Source organism: Condylostylus longicornis, unplaced genomic scaffold (genome assembly GCF_029603195.1).
Source record: "Condylostylus longicornis isolate FDR11 unplaced genomic scaffold, ASM2960319v2 ptg000004l, whole genome shotgun sequence".
Classification (NCBI taxonomy): Eukaryota; Metazoa; Arthropoda; class Insecta; order Diptera; family Dolichopodidae; genus Condylostylus; species Condylostylus longicornis.
The window spans coordinates 5,510,352-5,528,489 of record NW_026577973.1 but is presented as its reverse complement, the minus strand read 5'-3'; the positions used below and the strand labels follow the sequence as shown (position 1 = coordinate 5,528,489).

Sequence of the window (18,138 nt, the reverse complement as noted above, 5' to 3'; positions counted from 1 at the left end):
GATTAATTACTAAGAAACAGAATAACATGACATAAAATCATCGCACAGTATTCTACGCTCAGCAATATATAATAAGTGGTTCAATTCTAACATTCTTTATGAAGATGTATTCTACATTAACACATGTTTACAAATTGGTACTGGAATTTTTTCAGTTTTATCAATATAGATGAAACATTGTTTTTTTTTTAATTTTTATTAATGAATTTTTCTATTTTATGTAAGCACCGAATTTCTAATTTCTATTTTTAATACAATTCAAGTTAATCAAAGAAATTTTTGTGTAATTTTTAAATTAATTTAAAATAATTTGACAAAAAGTTATCAAACTCAAAATTCCACAATACGCAACATTTTCCATTTCATTATTAGAGTACAAAAAATATGTAAATTCAATTCATATTTTAGATTAAAAGTTAGAGCCAAAGGATAATTCGAAGAAATTTAATAACTGTACAAAATTACCAGTAAATCGATTCTATGAGAAAATTACTAAAACAAAGTTAAAAGAAAAAAAGAGAAAAAAAATTTTTAAAAAAAATTTTCTTTTTTCGATTTTTATACCCTACACCTTTCGGTAGCATTAACTTACATTATCTTTGGTATGAAATTTATAAGAAACTTTAATCAGTCGTCTGCAGCATGAACGCCTATATGTATTCTTGCTTAGCATAAAATTCTATGTTGATTTGTTTCTTTTTGGCCAAGAAGAAGGTTGCTGTTCTAATTTGAAATTCCGAACAACTAGTTCGGATTAGTGTCACACAATTTTAAAATTTGATATTAAATACTTGCTTTGATAGGACAATAACATTTCGCAGTCATGTGTCCAATTGCAGTATGAATATTTCCAAAAATTTTTTATGAAATTATTTAACAGACTTGGGTAGCTGGCGTACAACGTTAACAAATTTAATGTAATTTCGAAATATAGTTTGTATTATTAAACAGTTAAAAATTTTATTGAACTGGCTCACTATGTTATGTTTTTATAATGGGATGTTATGGTGTAGGGTATGGTTTAGTCGGATAAGATCAACTGAATTTTACTTATTTTATATTAAAAGTAATAATCAAAAATGATAATAAGAAAACTAAAAGGTGAAGAACGGAAAAGCAACAAAATGTCAAAATCCCAAAGAGAAAACTTTGTAATCACATAAAATAATTTTTTTTCCTGATATTTCTGTTTTTGTATTGTTCTTTAATTTTTTTTTCTTTATCTAATTTAAACGACAAGTGAGAAAGTTTTTATTAAGGAAATTGTAAAGTTTTTCATGACAATTTTTGAATAAAAAAAGGGAGCGCTTTTTTCTCGTTTTTTGAAAAACAAGAAATACAAAAATAAAAATTTTCAGCTACCTTGAAAGTAATTTTGTTCCAATATTCTTTGTTTTTATAATCTGAGGGCAACAATATGAGAGTAAAAAGTGTAAGTGCAATGTTGATTAAGAAAATTAAAATATAATTTGTTCAAGTGATAATAATATAATCACATTAGTTGAAAGTATTGTTCCAAAAAAAATTTTTTAAAAGGAATTATTCCTTAGTTTTTCTTTTAGTAAACATTCAAGTTAATTTGAAAGATTTTTATAATCATATTGCATATCATATCGCATTTGCTAAATTTTGTTTTCATCCTAAAAGTATGCATAATAATTTAAGTAAAGAATTTTCTTTTAGAAAACTTGTTCCTCGCTTATTCAAAAGGGAATGGATATCTTAGAAGCCGTTGATCTGATCCTAATTTATTGTAATGTGATACAATATTGTAATGTGATACAGAAGGGTCTACAGGTAATTATCAAAATAAAAGTGAAGTATAGGAATGCAATTGTTTCTATAAGCATAATGTCTTCTTCCTAAATGAATAGTAATAAATGCATTAAATACTACTTTTTCTAATTGTAAGGTTTTTTTTGCTATTTACCAGAAATATAAATAACGTTGCGTGTTTTCTAAAAATAACATCTATCTTTACCTATTTACTTATCTAATTATCTATAATTAAATTTTTTTATACATTGAGAAAGTTTTGAGCTTTCAATTTGCGATGTTACTAGTGTTCAAAGTTGGTGCCATAGTTAAACATAAAAGTAAATTGTTTTTTGATACTTAACAGTAAACTATAGAAACAAAGAATATTGTGTATATAATTGAAACATTACAAAAAAAAAACGAAGAACATGAAACAAGAAGAAAATTAAAAAAAGAGCAATTCAATGAAAATTGTGTTATAGTGATAAGTAAAACAAAATTGCGTTGATTTTCTTTTTCTTTTTCAGCGCAATTCGTTTGCCATTTCATAGTGTTTGTATATGCATAAAGGCTCTACATATATGTGTATCCGAATAAAATAGTATGTGTTACGAAAAATTGCATATGAAAAGTTTGAATTTTTCTCTGTTTCTTGTTTTTTTTGTTTTTGTTTATATTTTTTCCTATGTCATTTGGTGTTTTCACTTAAAAATACAAACAGCAAAAGGAGAAAAAAAAACTTTTTTGAAAAGCTTTTATGCAAATCATATGTAAAACATGATTGCAAATTTTTATAGAAAAAAAAATCTTAGCTTGTGTGTGCTAACACATAAATGTATATCCCTTTTTTTTAAATATTTTGTACATACCCTTGTAATAACTGTTTGTAATATGCATTTTTGTTTGCTATAAAGAATTTAAAGAGTGTATGTACATAAAAGCATATTATTAAAAAAGAATAGTATACAATACCCATCTGACAGGTATTTTTATATTTTTTGTACAGAAATTACATGTAAAAATGATGTACTGTTCTGTTATTACATAATATTTTAGTACATTCATTTACATTTATATACTCGTAGATACAAATTATATATACATAATTTTAATAAGTGTAGAAGAAGAGGAGTAAAGTAAATATACATACATATATGACATAATTATAACATGATGAATAGATTTACTTATGTAGTATATGGATACAATATGGTATAACTTTGAATATTGTAATTCAGATGGAAAAGTTTGTCGTTGGATAGTATAAAAATAGACTACATATGTATGTATAAAAGATGTTGTGAGGAGTAAGTTGGAAAACAAAAGGAAAATGTTTGAATACAAACAAGAAGAACAAGAAAAAAATAAAGAATATACATGTGAAACAATTAATTTAAGTTTTTCACAATATTATAAAAATATGTGTAAAAATATCCTTGTATGTTAGAATTTTGTAAACATATCATAAAATATATAGAATAACTTAAAAATTATCTGTTAATGCAATTTGTATGCAATTTTGTTCATTTATTGCATGTTGAGAAATTTTTTGAATATAATTTGGTTGGTTGTTTTGTGTTTTTTTGTAAGCGAGTTTTAGAAAATGAAAACATTTAAATATTATTTGATTGACGGTCCATATTATGCAAGAATATGGCACATTTTTTTGTAGCATGTGTACTTATATATATCAGGGTTTAGATCTTCATTAATAAAAAAAAAATTATTTTAAAATTAGTCTATATTGCAACAAATTTGGGAAATAGAAGAGTTTTTAAAGAAAAAATTTTGTTGATTTAACTGAATATTTTTATATTTTGTGGTGTTGTGTATAGCGATACTTTTAGGCATATGTTACAAAGGAAGTAAATTCGGCTAATTAAGAAGCACATACAACAAACTGCATAGAGTGTGTAGTTTCTATATCGCAACCACTTAATAAATTAAGTTTTGGAAATTGTTTTTTTTTGTCTTTTTTAAATAATGGTATTTTATATGGTGGTGTAACATAGTAACATAATTTGCCTAAATTGTCAACAACTCTATGAATTCAATTATAATATCGACAATAAAATTTTACAATCAAGTAACAGAATTGGAATATAATATGATTTAAGGTTTACTACAATTCAAATTACGGAGAAAAGCATAATTTTACTGTTTTATAAAATTGCGCTTGTACTGCAAAAATTGAAGAAAAACTTTTCATGTATAAAATGAACATAAGTTATATGTATATATAATTTTTGATGTATTTTTTATTAAAATTAATTTATTTTTATGCATAACACGTTTATTTTGATAAAATTAAAAATATTTAAAATAAATAGAAACATTGAAGAAACGGAGTATCAAAACGCTAAAAAATTGAATATTTGTTGAAAATTGAAAAAAAAAAAAAACCTTTTTATTGACACGAAATTATTATTTTTAGAAAAGTTTTTAATAAAACTGATAAGTGTATTTATTTGTTTCGGATAGAACATGGCAATTTCCTCGAAAATATATAAAAATTAAATAGTGGCGTTTGCATGTAGTTTATATAAAAAATTGTTAAAGTGAAATATTACATGATTTTTTTATAATCTCCCAAAAACACAAGAATCAAATGATTGGCAAAGAGGAAAATTTTGATAATTTAATTTCATATATGAAGGTTTCTTTGTCGATTTTTTTTCAAAACCATTTTTTTTATCGTTCAAATTACTATCACATATTTTATCACTAGAATTACTATAATTTGAAAGTAATTAAATAATTTTAAAATGTTTCTACTTCGGCAACTATCAATTATCATCGGAAGAAATTTTAAATTTTAAATTCTTTATATTTTCTGATCTCTAGTATATTTTATGATCAAAATTATTTAACAGAAATAAATAAATGAAAAAAAATTAGAAGTTAAAAAATAAAAACAAAATTCTTACCATACTGATTTGGTATAACATCTGGATCGGTGTCATCACCTTCAGGCGGATCACCTAATATTTGTGGGCTTTGTCTATGTATTAAATGACATTCTGGTCCACCCATACCAGTTATGATACTACTACTACCTAATATACCACTACCTCCACTAACCAAACCACCACCACCTCCAGAATTAATTCCGCTATTTGGACCAATTATACCATTATTGCCTAATGGTGTTGTTGATGTTCCACTAGAATTTCTTGTATGATGATGATGATTTTGTTGTTGATGATTATGATTTTGTATATGATGATGATTTGGTATTGTTGGTTGAAGTGGATCCAATTGACAATCTGATGGCATTATGGGCAGCTGTGTATGTTTTGTTGATTTTAAATTTGCTTCACTATTTCTGCAATTTAAAATTTATAAATGTATTATTTTTGTTTTTTATATGAATATTACAGGATCTATATTATTTTGGTGACAATTTTTAATAAAATTGATGATTTGTAATAATAAAAAATGGAAGAAAAAAGTGGAAAGAGTATCTATTATATAAAAATTTTTATTTATATGAAAACCCAAATTTTATGCGAAAATTCTTTAAGCTTAATAAAATTTGTTTTAGAAGATTTAGTGTATATTAATTTATCAAAAAAGTGCTTTAATAAAATTTATTCCAAAATATTTCAAATATAGTTTAATTTAAAAAAAAAAGAGTAAATTGCTATAAAATACTGCATCAAATTCTTTACTACATTATCACATGTAAAAAATATCTCTCTCTTTAAATTTCTGATAATGGAATGATTTTTTATATTTTAATTACTTCAAAAATGCTTGAATACAATTCAAAAATTTTCGTATCAATGAATTGGGAATTTTTTAATTTATTTTAAGTCATTTAAAGCGGGAGAGTTGTAAGTGTTTATTAATTTGTTCATTTTTGTATCCTTGTTATGAAATTGTAGCGCCTGAATTTGAATATAATATTGATTTTCAAATGTTAGACGAACTATTAAATTTTAATTTAGACTCTTAAATTTGTATTCACTAAAGATTTTAATTTTATTACTAAATAAATTTTTTAATTAAATAAAGTGCTTTCAAAATTCACCGCAAAAATTTTTTAGCTATCATAGGATTTTTAACAGAAATAAATTTATTTTGTAAAAAATATGCATTATATCCATTTTTTCAGTCGTATATGTAAATATCTACATATTGTATACAGTAGAGTTAATTTTAGTAAATAATCACTTTTGAAAGTGTCACTAATACTGCGATTCCGCAACAATATATAGTGCGTAGTTTTTTATAAACAAAGAAGGGAAAATAAAAATAGAAATAAGTCCATAAATATAAAATTATGTAATATATTACTTTGTAGAATTACACAAAAAGTAACAGTAATGATACTTCAACAGGTTGGTAAAATAGAACATGAGAGCGAACAGTTGAATAGTTGTAAATTGTTGACAGAGAGCTTAAAGTCAAACCTTAATTTATTTGAAATTTATTACATGTTGTCAATTATAACGGCGAGAAAGCAAAATTTTACACACTTTTATTGTTTGATCGTACTATGTAAAATATATTTTGCCACTTATTTTCCTTATTTTTTATTTAATTTTTTTTTAAACTCTCTAATTTTAACATTTAGCTACTGACATTTATTTTAGTTCAAATTGTAGAGGTTTTACTATAACTTGAATCAAAATAAAAAAGAGAAAAGGAAAGAGAAAAATTCATCGCAAAAATATGTGATTTAATTTGGTAACATTTTGGTTATTGAAAACCAGCTGTCACTGGCGTAGTAAAATAGGAAAAATTTCAAAACTATAAAAAAGGAAAATAATTTTTAATTTTTTGGATTCAAAGAGGAAAATTTTTTGGAAATACATTTACACAATGATCTAACAAAAGTTTATTTGGCTTAAAAAATTTTCTATGTATTTTTCTTTTACTCTGTTATTCTATGGAAAATTATAAAATTTTTGTTTGCAAAAAACAGAACATTAAAAAACAACATAAAAATATTGAAAATTTTTAATCTAATTTTTAGCATACATTTACTTATATATTGAAAATATGGTATAACAGTTGTTTTATATTATGTGTATGAGTATAATGTACAATATAAGAAGTGTATAGATTTTAATGCACAGAATAAATTAACGAAATTTTTTTTACTCACTTATTTGAATAACGACGATATAATGCCGCTAAAATTATACATGCAATAGCAAATAATAATGCTGCAAATAATGTTAATCCAGCTAAAAATGGTGACAACGGCACTGTCATAAAACCATTCGATGGACCTGAAACAAAAAATTAAAATCAAAATAATTTAATTTTGTATGTGTATCCATGTATGTATTTTATAGAAATATGAAGCAATATTAAATATAAAAATTATATTTGTATTCATAACTTTTTATAGTTGATAATTAAGTTTTCGGTCGAATATTACTATGTTATTCAAATGTAGGTACAATTATTGTTCCCTGCACATATTATGTAAAATTGTTACTCTGGAGTACATTCAATAAAGTTGTTTTGGTGAAAAATTGCAAACAATATTAAATCGTTTTAGATTGTCTTTTTTTGTTTTTTTTTTTTTAATTTAATTCAATTCATTTCGGTTATACACCGACGAAAAACCAACAATTTAATTAATAATACGATAAAAACTGTGATTAATACAATTTCGCTATAAATTTAATAGAAAATTTAATTTCATATATAGATATTTATTTTTAATAGAAAGTAAACAACTAAAGAAAAAATGAAAGCCAGAAAATTTCAAAGAGATTTTGGATTTAAAACAGAATTATAATGCAAATTTACTTTTATTACTTTTTCGATTTCAAAGTTAGTGAAATAATATTAAATTGTCTAGTTATTTAAAAAAATGATACCATGAACTCACAGCCATCTGGAATTGAAAATAAATTATATTTTAAAACGAAGTGTAAATTATATTGCTACAATTTTGTAAGCTATATTAATTATTGCTTAATAACATTTGAATAAGGACATTATATTTTGAAAGTGTATTTTGTTCGTGGTGTATGTTTTTGAGAAAATTTAATTAAAACTATTATACTTGAACTATATAATATTCGAACTATTCCTGTCTACATTCACTGTAACAGTCAAATTGTTAGACAAGAAATATTTAATTAAAATTTTTAAATTTTACTGTAGAGACAAAGTCTTCTTTTAAAATTTCGATATTTAATAAATAAATTTACTTTTAGCAAAATTTTCTATTTTATTTGGAAAAAGAAATTAATTTTTAAATAAAATTAAAAAGTTCAATTTTTTTTGATTTTTTAATTCCAATTTTAAACCATTGTTCCCACCAAGAGTTACTTATCGATTTTTTAAAATAAAATCTTAAGGAAAATTTGATTTTTTTCTTTATTTTGTTAACTGTCATATTTTTCTAGATTTATATTGCAATTGAGACTTTTTTAATATTACAAAATTTATTATTTTCGAGATGTAAAGCAAGCGAGTTTTTTTGATCATAAAATCATTATAAAAATTAAAATTTCAATCGAAAAATATTTTAGACCGTTTCTGATTTATGATGAAACATTATGAAAAAGGATTAAATGATTTTTGTTTTATTTATGATTTAATATTTATATTGATTTTTATTTTTATATTTTGTTAGTAAAATGAGAAGAGTTTACAAGCTGCAGTTGCAATTAACTAAGTTAAATTTGGCTCAATCTAATAAATAATATTGGCATTCAATGTGGTATAGCATTTAATAATTTTAATTTAAGTTTTCGTTGCGAACATATTATAAGTATTTTAAAATATATAAATATGCTTTACTTCTAACTGACAACAGTTCAATGGCCAGATCAGTAAATATATTTTTTTATGTGAAGCTAAAGTTTAAGTAGCTTCGATAAAAACAAAAATTAACTAATTTTTTACAAAAATTTAATTTATAATATAAGCAAGAATTTGAACTACTCAAATACATTACCCTTTCTCTTCAATAACAATATTTTCCTTTTCAATTCTAATACTAATTTAATTATTTTAAGAATGAAACACTGAACTAAAAAATAGAGAAACGTTTATGTATAACGAATTACCAAATTTATGATGTAAATTGTAAATATTATCGCACTTATGAATAATAAACCTCCTAAATTTCAGCTAAAAAATTTTCAATAAAATCCTTTTTCTTTTCCTTCTAAGTGAATCTAAATTCATTTTCGAATATTTCTTTTTTACTTTCTATTTAGCTATTATTATTCAGAACCTTTTAAATTATTCAACATAAAAACTTGAAATGAATAAAAAGAAAGTAATACAAAAAATATTTTCAACGGTAAAAAAAAAGAAAGAAATGGGCGAGAAAGGAAGAAGGAAATCAACAATTTTTATTTTTGTTGTTTTTACAACTCAAAAGGACTTAACATTGAAAGAAAATTTTTTTACATTGACATTTTTGTGTATAACCGTTTCACGTTTTATTTAATTTTAATTTTATTCAAAATGCTGCAATGAGCACTGCATATTATTTCTAAAAGCATTGCTATTTTATTTTTTACCCATTCTTGTGTTTTTCATTGGCCTTCTTTGTTTTATTTCTATTTGATTTCAATTTTATGCTAATTTTTCCTTTTCCCACAATTATATAGCAGTACAGTGGTTCTTAACAATTAACTCAGTGGTTTATGTGCATAAAACTCATATACTCCACATCAAATTTAAAATTTTATACAATGTGTCAGAAGTCGACACGACATGCTAAAATTCGGTACAATAAGCAAAATTTGGGTTAGAGTGTTAGAACTTTGCACATTATGTTAAAAACTTTATATAACATGTAGAAAAACATGATCATATTATGACGATAATTTAACATGCTGTTCTTAAGTTTTGTACATAAAATTGACATTTACAGTAATTATGGTCCAAATGAGATATTATAAGACAATGTTAAGATTTGGTATAACTTGATAAATCTTGTACTAATAGTAAATATTATAGTAAAACTTGACATAATGAAGACAATTTTTGACATAACAATATGCCAAAATATTGTATTAAAAAACTGGCTTGCTTTCTTAGTTGATTAGATTAAAGAATTGAACTGCAATTCATTTTCATAACTCTTATTTTATATTATAGACCTCAAGTTAGTAAAAAATGTTAACATTTGTCCCAATATCCCAAAATTAAGTAAATCTTATATTTTGATCAAATATCAAAATATTTATACTCTAAAATCAAAGCATATTTATTTGCACTTTTCCAAAAATTTTTTAAATAGTTCAAAATAGTTAAAAAAGGCCATTTTTAGGGTTTTGGGGGGGTATAACTTCTAGAGGGGAGGAGATAGGTAAAAATTTTGTTCTACGGAAATAAGTTTTTAGCAAAGATCTATGTACGTAATTTCAGCTTTCTATCTTCAAGGGTGTAAAAGTTTTGTAAACAGACACACGGACAGACGGACTGACGGACGGACAGAGTGAAACTAATAAGCACCTTTTTTCAAAAATTTTTTGGAAAAGTGCTAAAAAAGAAACATTATACACATATGTAAGTATAAACCACAAAAAATATATACATACATCGTACATATATACAATTTATAAAAATGTGTAAATATGTACTGCATATGTTGCATTATTACGCAAAAATTTACTAATTAATTTGACAAAGTTATTATGCATTTAAAATTGATATTAAATTGAAGGAAGCGAGATTAAACAGGTATAAAATTTACTTTCTTTTTAAATAAGTTTCCAATAAATATTCTAAAATTTCATATCTCAAGCTGCACCACCACATGAATAGGTGTGAGAAATGTGATTTACAAAATATATTTCCCTATTTTAGAATCCATTAATTTTTAAAATGAGCAAAAACTTATGTGTGTTTATAAATTTCTACTTTGTATGCATATTATGGTTACAAAAATTACCTAGTACGTAAGAATAAAACATTGTCAATTGTAGTTATAATTGTTTTGTAAACTAAAATTCCTTATACGTATGATTAACTCGGCAAGGGTATAAACCTATACTTTCATTGTATATCTAAAAAAAAATTTTGTCAAAATGTTCAGAACGTAAAATTAATAGGATCCGTTGTTATGCCATGCTATACGCCAACTAACCACTCAAGGGTTCAAATATTTCATAAAACGACTTTCTTTTGACAGTTTTCGTTTATTTCCGTGTAGCCAAAATTTTATCAGGAAATAATTTTAATAAATATTTTCTTATTCTTCTTCATACCAACCAACATAATTTAAGAGTTAGTAGATTTCTTACTCATTTTATTTAAACTTTTAATTTGGCATAAAATTGATAACTGAAATTTTATAGAACTTATTAAAAGGAGAAAGAACTTCTGAACTAATTGAACACTTCTTCAAATCTGTTTGATAATGAAAATTTCATCAATACACATGATGCATTAAATTTGAAAATCTATTTAAAGGAACAGTTAAGTGTTATCAGTTCTTTACCAATGCATTTCCTCCAAGCAGGAGACTCTTAAAAAATGAATATTAAATTATTTTCTATTTTGACTAAAATCTTCTGTTATTCGTTGTGTTAAATTTGAAGAGCGTGACGTTTTTAGCTGACAGGAATATCGAAGTTTTAAATTTTTATATAATTCAAGTTGTTTTTTTAAAATATAGAAGTTAAAAAGCATAAAACTTTTCCTTCTTACATTAAGTAAACAACAGAAAAATAAAAAAAAAACCAAAATCTCAAATAACCAAAATTTCATTCAGAACAGTAGATAAGGGAATATGCTAAGGGGCCAGGACAAAAACAATACGAAACGAACTAAAAAAAAGCATAATTTAAATAAAAAGTAGAATGATAAAGGCACAATTGGCATATAAAATTCTTCGATAAAAATATAAGCAGAAAAAAATATTAAAAATGATAAAAAAACTGGGAATAAAAGTGGAGAAAAAGTGCCGGGTACATTACTGTTTTATTTTGCTTTATTTCGTTTAAAGTATATCTTATTCATTGCATTTCTTAAGGATGAATCCAAATAAAATTATAGAAATACAAGACTTTACATTAATCGGTAAAATTATCAAAACATTTTTAGTGGAGTGTGATTGTTTTATTTTGTGTTGAAAATTTCAAGTCTACAAAATTTATTTGTTTGGGTGTAAATGCTCTAGCCACATTACGATTCATATAATTTAAAAACAATGCGATGAAATTTTTTTTGCAAAGCATCAATGGCAGAGCATTATACAGAAAGACTTACTTGTTTTATGCGTATGATTAAATTTGTTTTTAATTTCAATACGATACCTGGATCATTCGTATCACGTGAAGTTTTGTTTTTAAAAAGCACAGAATCGATTTTTAAAACCCAGAACCTAAAGTTTTTCAAAAAAAATGCTTATACGTATGCACGAGGTCCGTTTCAAAATGTATATATATTTTGAATATGAAGCTTAATTACATCTACAAAATAACTATATAATAAACAATTTTTTTGCCCATACGACACGTTTTCAAAATGTGCTTTTTAATTTATCTAGAAAACTTCATTAAACGGGAGTGGAGTCTTACACATTAGTTTTTGATTTTTAATATGCACTTTAGAATTCAATTAAATTAACTCGACACTGTATTGAAAACAAAATAAAACACATTTCGTTTTGTTTTAGCTTCTTCATCAATTTTTCTTTTATTTTTTTGTTCTTCGAAGATAATTCCTGTGTGTTTCTCTAAGCATAAAAAAAGAATAAACTTGGGTCAATCCAATAGTTTTAATTGTAGCAATTTTCCCTTCAACAAGTGAAAATACTGCTTTTAAAAACAATCTATGTACACTTACTAACGTGCACTATTAAAATTATTTTTGTTCATATATGATCTATTTCAATCATTGCATATATTTAGGATGAACGATTTATGCAGTCTTTGAAAAAAAGCAAAAACAAATTTAAAGGAGTGTTAACATAACGCTCCCTCTTAAGGGTTAATTGCGTGAGTTAAGACCGTTAGCTTTCATCTCTTATAGAAATTTGAAAAAGCTTGTGGTTTTGGAAATATATAAGTTGCCAAAAATTCAAAATTTACAAATCTCGGGATAAATAATTTGAGAGGGGGTGGAGCTGGGAACAAATTTTCTTTTAACAAAATGAAATATTTGTTAGTGTCTAAAAGTTGTAAAAATTTCAGACTCATGCAACGTACTGTGTAGGAGAAAAACGGTATCAAAAATTTAAAAAGTCCGTTTTTAACGGTAAATTTTTGCGACCATTTTGCTTTTTTAAAATTGTAGTATGGTATGTCGTGGTAGATAAAGCGAGCACTACATTTCTGCGTTTGCAAAATTTGTAAAATGTTTATGGTTTCACTGCAATAAATAGTTGAAAAATGCCATTTTTAGGGTGTAAAACTTTTAAAGTTAGAGATGCAAAAATTTTTTTTACGGAAAAATTTCTAGTAAAGATCTATATACATATATAAAAAATCTCAGTTTTCTATTTTCAAGAATATAGAAGTTTTGTAAAGATGTCCAAGGACGGACGGACACGGTAAAACTAATAAGCGCTTTATTCAAAATTTTTTTGGTATAGTGGTTAAAAAGAAGAAAACCCTTGAAAATGAAAAAAATTGTTGAAGAAGAAATTTTGCAGAAAAGATTTGGAAATTATAGTAGAAAAAAGCGAAATAAAATAAAATAATAGCAAATGAACACCAAACTGAACAAGGAACAATCAACAATAAAGGAAAAGGATCGTATAAAAATTAATGTGTCTTGCATATCTATAATGGGTACACTTACATTTATATGTTTATATATATAATTATATATACATTTATGCAGCATACGTATGTATATTGATATGTCGCACCTGTAGAATAACACTGTCGCAATACGAACTGCGGCAAAAAAGAAATTTAAGTTACAAGTGAAATAGTTCGTTTACTCTGTAACATAAAGCTGTTTTATTTTAACTTTGTTTTGGAATCAATTTTCTTTATTTGCAATATTGTCTTAAGGGCGTTTGGTTTTTATTTTTTAATTGTATTTGCAAATTATATACTTAGGTACAAGAGGAACTTTACATAAAGAAATACTAAAGAAACTCGGAGCCGGATGTGCTTCAATTAATTTGCAATTCCAAAAATGAAATTTTATAAAATGTAATACCTTTCATTTGATTAACGGTACTTGGAGTAATTTGTCTAAAGTATTAAGTCTTTTCAAAGTGCATATGTTAAATATATAGTGTAATTCTTATTATGTTATATGTATAGTGTATAATAATTAATACTTGACCACATCTTGTAAGAAAACCAATTAAAGGATGTGAAAATAAATTACATTTTAATAGATTCTACGACTTTGAAATTTTATAATTTATGCAGATATTTGGGTATTAAATTAATATGTGCGTATGGGTTCTTTTATAATTACATATGTACATACATATTTTAATAATATATTTTGTTAATTTAATTTGTACTATGGTAAGAGTTTTCATAATAGCATAACCTTATGACGGTCATATTACTAATTTTATTATATTATATTACATTTCTTCAAAGATGTAAAATAAAGTGATTTAAATCAAGGTTTGAGTGTATTGCAATTTTCTAACAAACCGTAGTTTAAAGTAAGGTAATATTTTTTATCTTAAAACTAAAGAATCCTCTCACGCATATTTAAATTATTAAAATATTATTCTATGGGTGCGATATATTTATGTAAATTTATTTTTATAATATTTGTTTTGAAAGCTACCGCTTGTTATTCGTATAAACATTTTCTTTTTAGACTGCTATGTTTCTTGAGTTTTTTACTCTTTTCTACATTATTTTATTTTTCCATTTATATTTTTATTACCATAAATAGAAGTTTGTACAGAGTATGTTCATTCATGAATTTTGTGTTTTGCTGAATAATTTCTTAAATTGTGTAATATGTATGTATATGTACGTAAATAATATACATGTGTGTATGCCACAAGTATACAACGTATTTCTTAAAAAAAAATATATAATAATAAAAGTATTACTTTAGTTCATGTATTACGTTGCTATTTTTCTATATTTTATGCTTTAAGTATCATCATAATGATCCCCTTATGGGAAGCATTTTCTTTTAAAGGACCCTATAGGTTGAACAAAATTCAATTGGGCTGACTAACTATATTATTATATAAGATGTATATCACACTATATCTGTAACGTAAATATGTACATAGTTTTATGAATGCTCGTATATGTTTGTTAGTATATACATATACCTATTTCGCGCAGAAAGTTAACAAATAGAATTCGCGATATTTTATTTTCTATTTTTCATAATAATAATATAGATTAATGTATGTGGATATATGCACATATGTATATACCTAGGTATACTATGTTTACTTGAAAAGACACGGTTTGTTTTTGAGAACATTTTAATGTAAGAAAAATATAAAAATAAAAAAATAGGAACGGGAAGTGCAAAAGGAATAAAATACGGGGAAAAGAACGGAAGAGGTTTAAGCTTTATTAAAGGATTTATTAAAAAACAAAATAAGAAAATAATGAGAGAAGAATAAGTAAATAAATAAGATAAGATGAGAAAAAAATATAATCTGAAACTTTTGTGCACATACAAAATATTTTTTTTGGAAAGTATTCTTATAAACAATTGTGTGTGTATATAATACATACATAATAAAATAATGAATATAAATTTGGAGAAAAAAAAAGAAAGGAAAAATTTATACTATTGGTGATGGTCGAAACAATCCATAAAATTTTACGATAATAGAAATGTAAAATGAAACAAAAAACAATTTTGTTTAAGAAAGCAAAGTTAGCACATACATACATATTCACGTTGGCAAAATCATAAATTTTCGAAACGTTTGTATATCTTTAAAATAGAAAATTTATTCGAAAATTTCCGATTGAAAATTTTCCTAAATAACTGTAAAAAAGGTGTGTTATAAAATCATATAAAATTCAATTTTATATGTCATACTTTCTTTATGATAATTTAGATAATTTAGTATAAGCAAGAGGTTCTACATGTTTTTGTGTAATTGTAAACATAGAGCAATTCAATTCAATCTACAGTACAGCTTATTCATGTTGATGCAGACCAATTTATCGTCACATGTTTGTTTCGCATAATATAAAAAGTTGAAATAACTTTAAGTAGATTTTCATTTAATTTTGACAAAGGAACTGGTTTACAGTTTACGATGGACAAGTTCAATTATCGGACATCTGAATTATTTGTTCTACTTACTCACATACGACAAATAAATTTTCTTTTATACAGACTTATTGTTAAAGAAATTAAGAGCATTAAGAAAATTATTTTTTTAATAAAAAACTTCAAAACAAGGCATGCTGTAATAATTTCAGTTTAATATGATTTATGTACACAGCTTATACGATTGTAGAATGAAATAATGGTTTCCAAGTCTCGATTTCATAGTTTTTTAAAATTTGAATTTAATTTGGTATGATTTTAAAGTTGTTATGGGCTACTATGTTGGGAAATATCTACGTATATAAGGTAATGATATTAAACTGTCATACTTCAATTTCAAGAACCTCTAGTTTTTATAAAAAAAAAATAATTTTTAAATCAAATTTTTCTTCATTGATCTTTAGAATGGAGTTTCTTAACTCAATATATATAGAATTTTTCAATTTACCAATATGTTGTATATGAAAAATTTTCAATTGAATGGATTAATTTTTGTTTAGCAAAGCTGATTGTAAAAATAATAGTTAATTTATTACTTACATTATTATACAAACATGTTTGAATATGAACAAAAATTTAGTTCCATTTATTAAAGTACATAAAAATTATTAAAATCAAATGAATAATCAGATTAAAATGGAAAACAAGCGTTTTTTTACGTTGAGTTTTATTTTTTCTACAGTCCTGATTGCGAATTCCATAATAAAATAAAATAAAAATACTGCAATTTCTTTTTAATTTTCTTTTTTATCTTTCATTTTGTTTATACTGATGACTTCGTAAAGTTACGTCCGTGAAATTGAAAAAAAAACAACAAAATACAAACGCTAGGAAAAAAACAAAAATTAAAATTCTAGACAAACACATTTTTATCCTGTGAGAGTCCTTCCTATACACTCTTATTATAAAATAAAGGAAGAAAATATAACACAATTTCTTCCTCTTCTTTTTTTAATGTTTTTTTGTTTATTTTCAAATTTATGATTTAAGCCATAGACAATTGAAACAAAAATAAAAGAAAAAAGCAAAAAACCGAGAAAAATGAATAAACTGAGAATTTTAGTTTAACTAAGCAGGATAAGCTAAATAAGGAGGGAGAAAATAAAAGATGAATAAAAAAAAAGAAAAATTTAAGAAATTTCCAAATACTTATTTCAAATAATAATATTAATATGTTGAAGACAAAAAAGAAGAACAAAAATAAGAAATAAATGTAAAAAAGATCAAAATAATTGGAAAAATTTTTCCTTCATGCAATTGCTAAATTGATTTTCAATAACCACAAACATTTTAAAAAAAGCTCAAACATTTTTATTTTATCACAACTAAAACTAAATTTGTAAAAAAATTATTATTTTAAAAACAAAAAAAAAATGAAAAGGAATGTTATTAAGAGTTAAGAAGGATTCAAAAAATTAATATCTTTTATCTTGTAATACTTTATTATACACATATAACCAATAATTTCGTGAAACGTGTATCGGATAAAGTTATTAGTGTGATATAACGTAGCTACTGAATATTAATTTGTTTTTGTTAAAATTAAATGTGAAAGATTTAGAAATTTAATTTTTTAAAAACATTTTATTTGTATTCTTCCTATTATGTATAACAGTTTGGTTATTTAGTTGTATCATTCCCTCTGGCTCATGCACATTCAATTTTATCTACATATAGCTATATACATATATATAAAATTGCTGTTCTTTTGAAAATTTAAAATTTAAATTCTTATAATTTTGAATTTATTATAATGCTATTTTTAAGAAAAAAAGAAACTTTCTAAATATATGCAGGGAGTTGTTCATATAATGAGGAATTCCTTTGTTTGGATAAGTATATAGTAACTCAACATATTTACTATTTATAATTGAAAACTATTTTGAATGTTGTTAATATTAATAAGTGTATAATTTTTTATTTTTGATATTAATTCGAATATTCTCAATAAACTAGCAAAATTCCAATATTTTGTTATTCCAACTTTGACTTTAATTTTACGTTATTAGGAAAATTTTTTAGAATTGCACTCGAATACATTTTTTCTTCGCGAAGGAACTATACATTAAATTAAAAATTAGATTTTTCCTGATTTTTTTTTAAATCTGAAAATACCTCAGTTAAATTTATTTATTGAAAACTTTAATGTTAGCTAAATTTTATATCGATATGCATATGTTTCTTGATCTCTAAGCACATTTTTTCGGA

The 18,138-nt window shown here is 24.0% G+C and overlaps 1 protein-coding gene across 1 annotated transcript in view; it reads right to left on the bottom strand.

Moving 5' to 3' along the window:
- The window catches only part of LOC129612662 (protein turtle homolog A), a 116,745-nt gene that overhangs the window by 16,355 nt on the left and 82,252 nt on the right, over nucleotides 1-18,138 (bottom strand). Inside the window, exons 14-15 of the mRNA XM_055526373.1 lie at nucleotides 6,872-6,998; nucleotides 4,686-5,083 (exon numbers count right to left, since the gene is read on the bottom strand). Coding sequence (XP_055382348.1) covers nucleotides 4,686-5,083; nucleotides 6,872-6,998 — 525 coding nt within the window. The remainder of the gene's footprint in view (nucleotides 1-4,685; nucleotides 5,084-6,871; nucleotides 6,999-18,138) is intronic.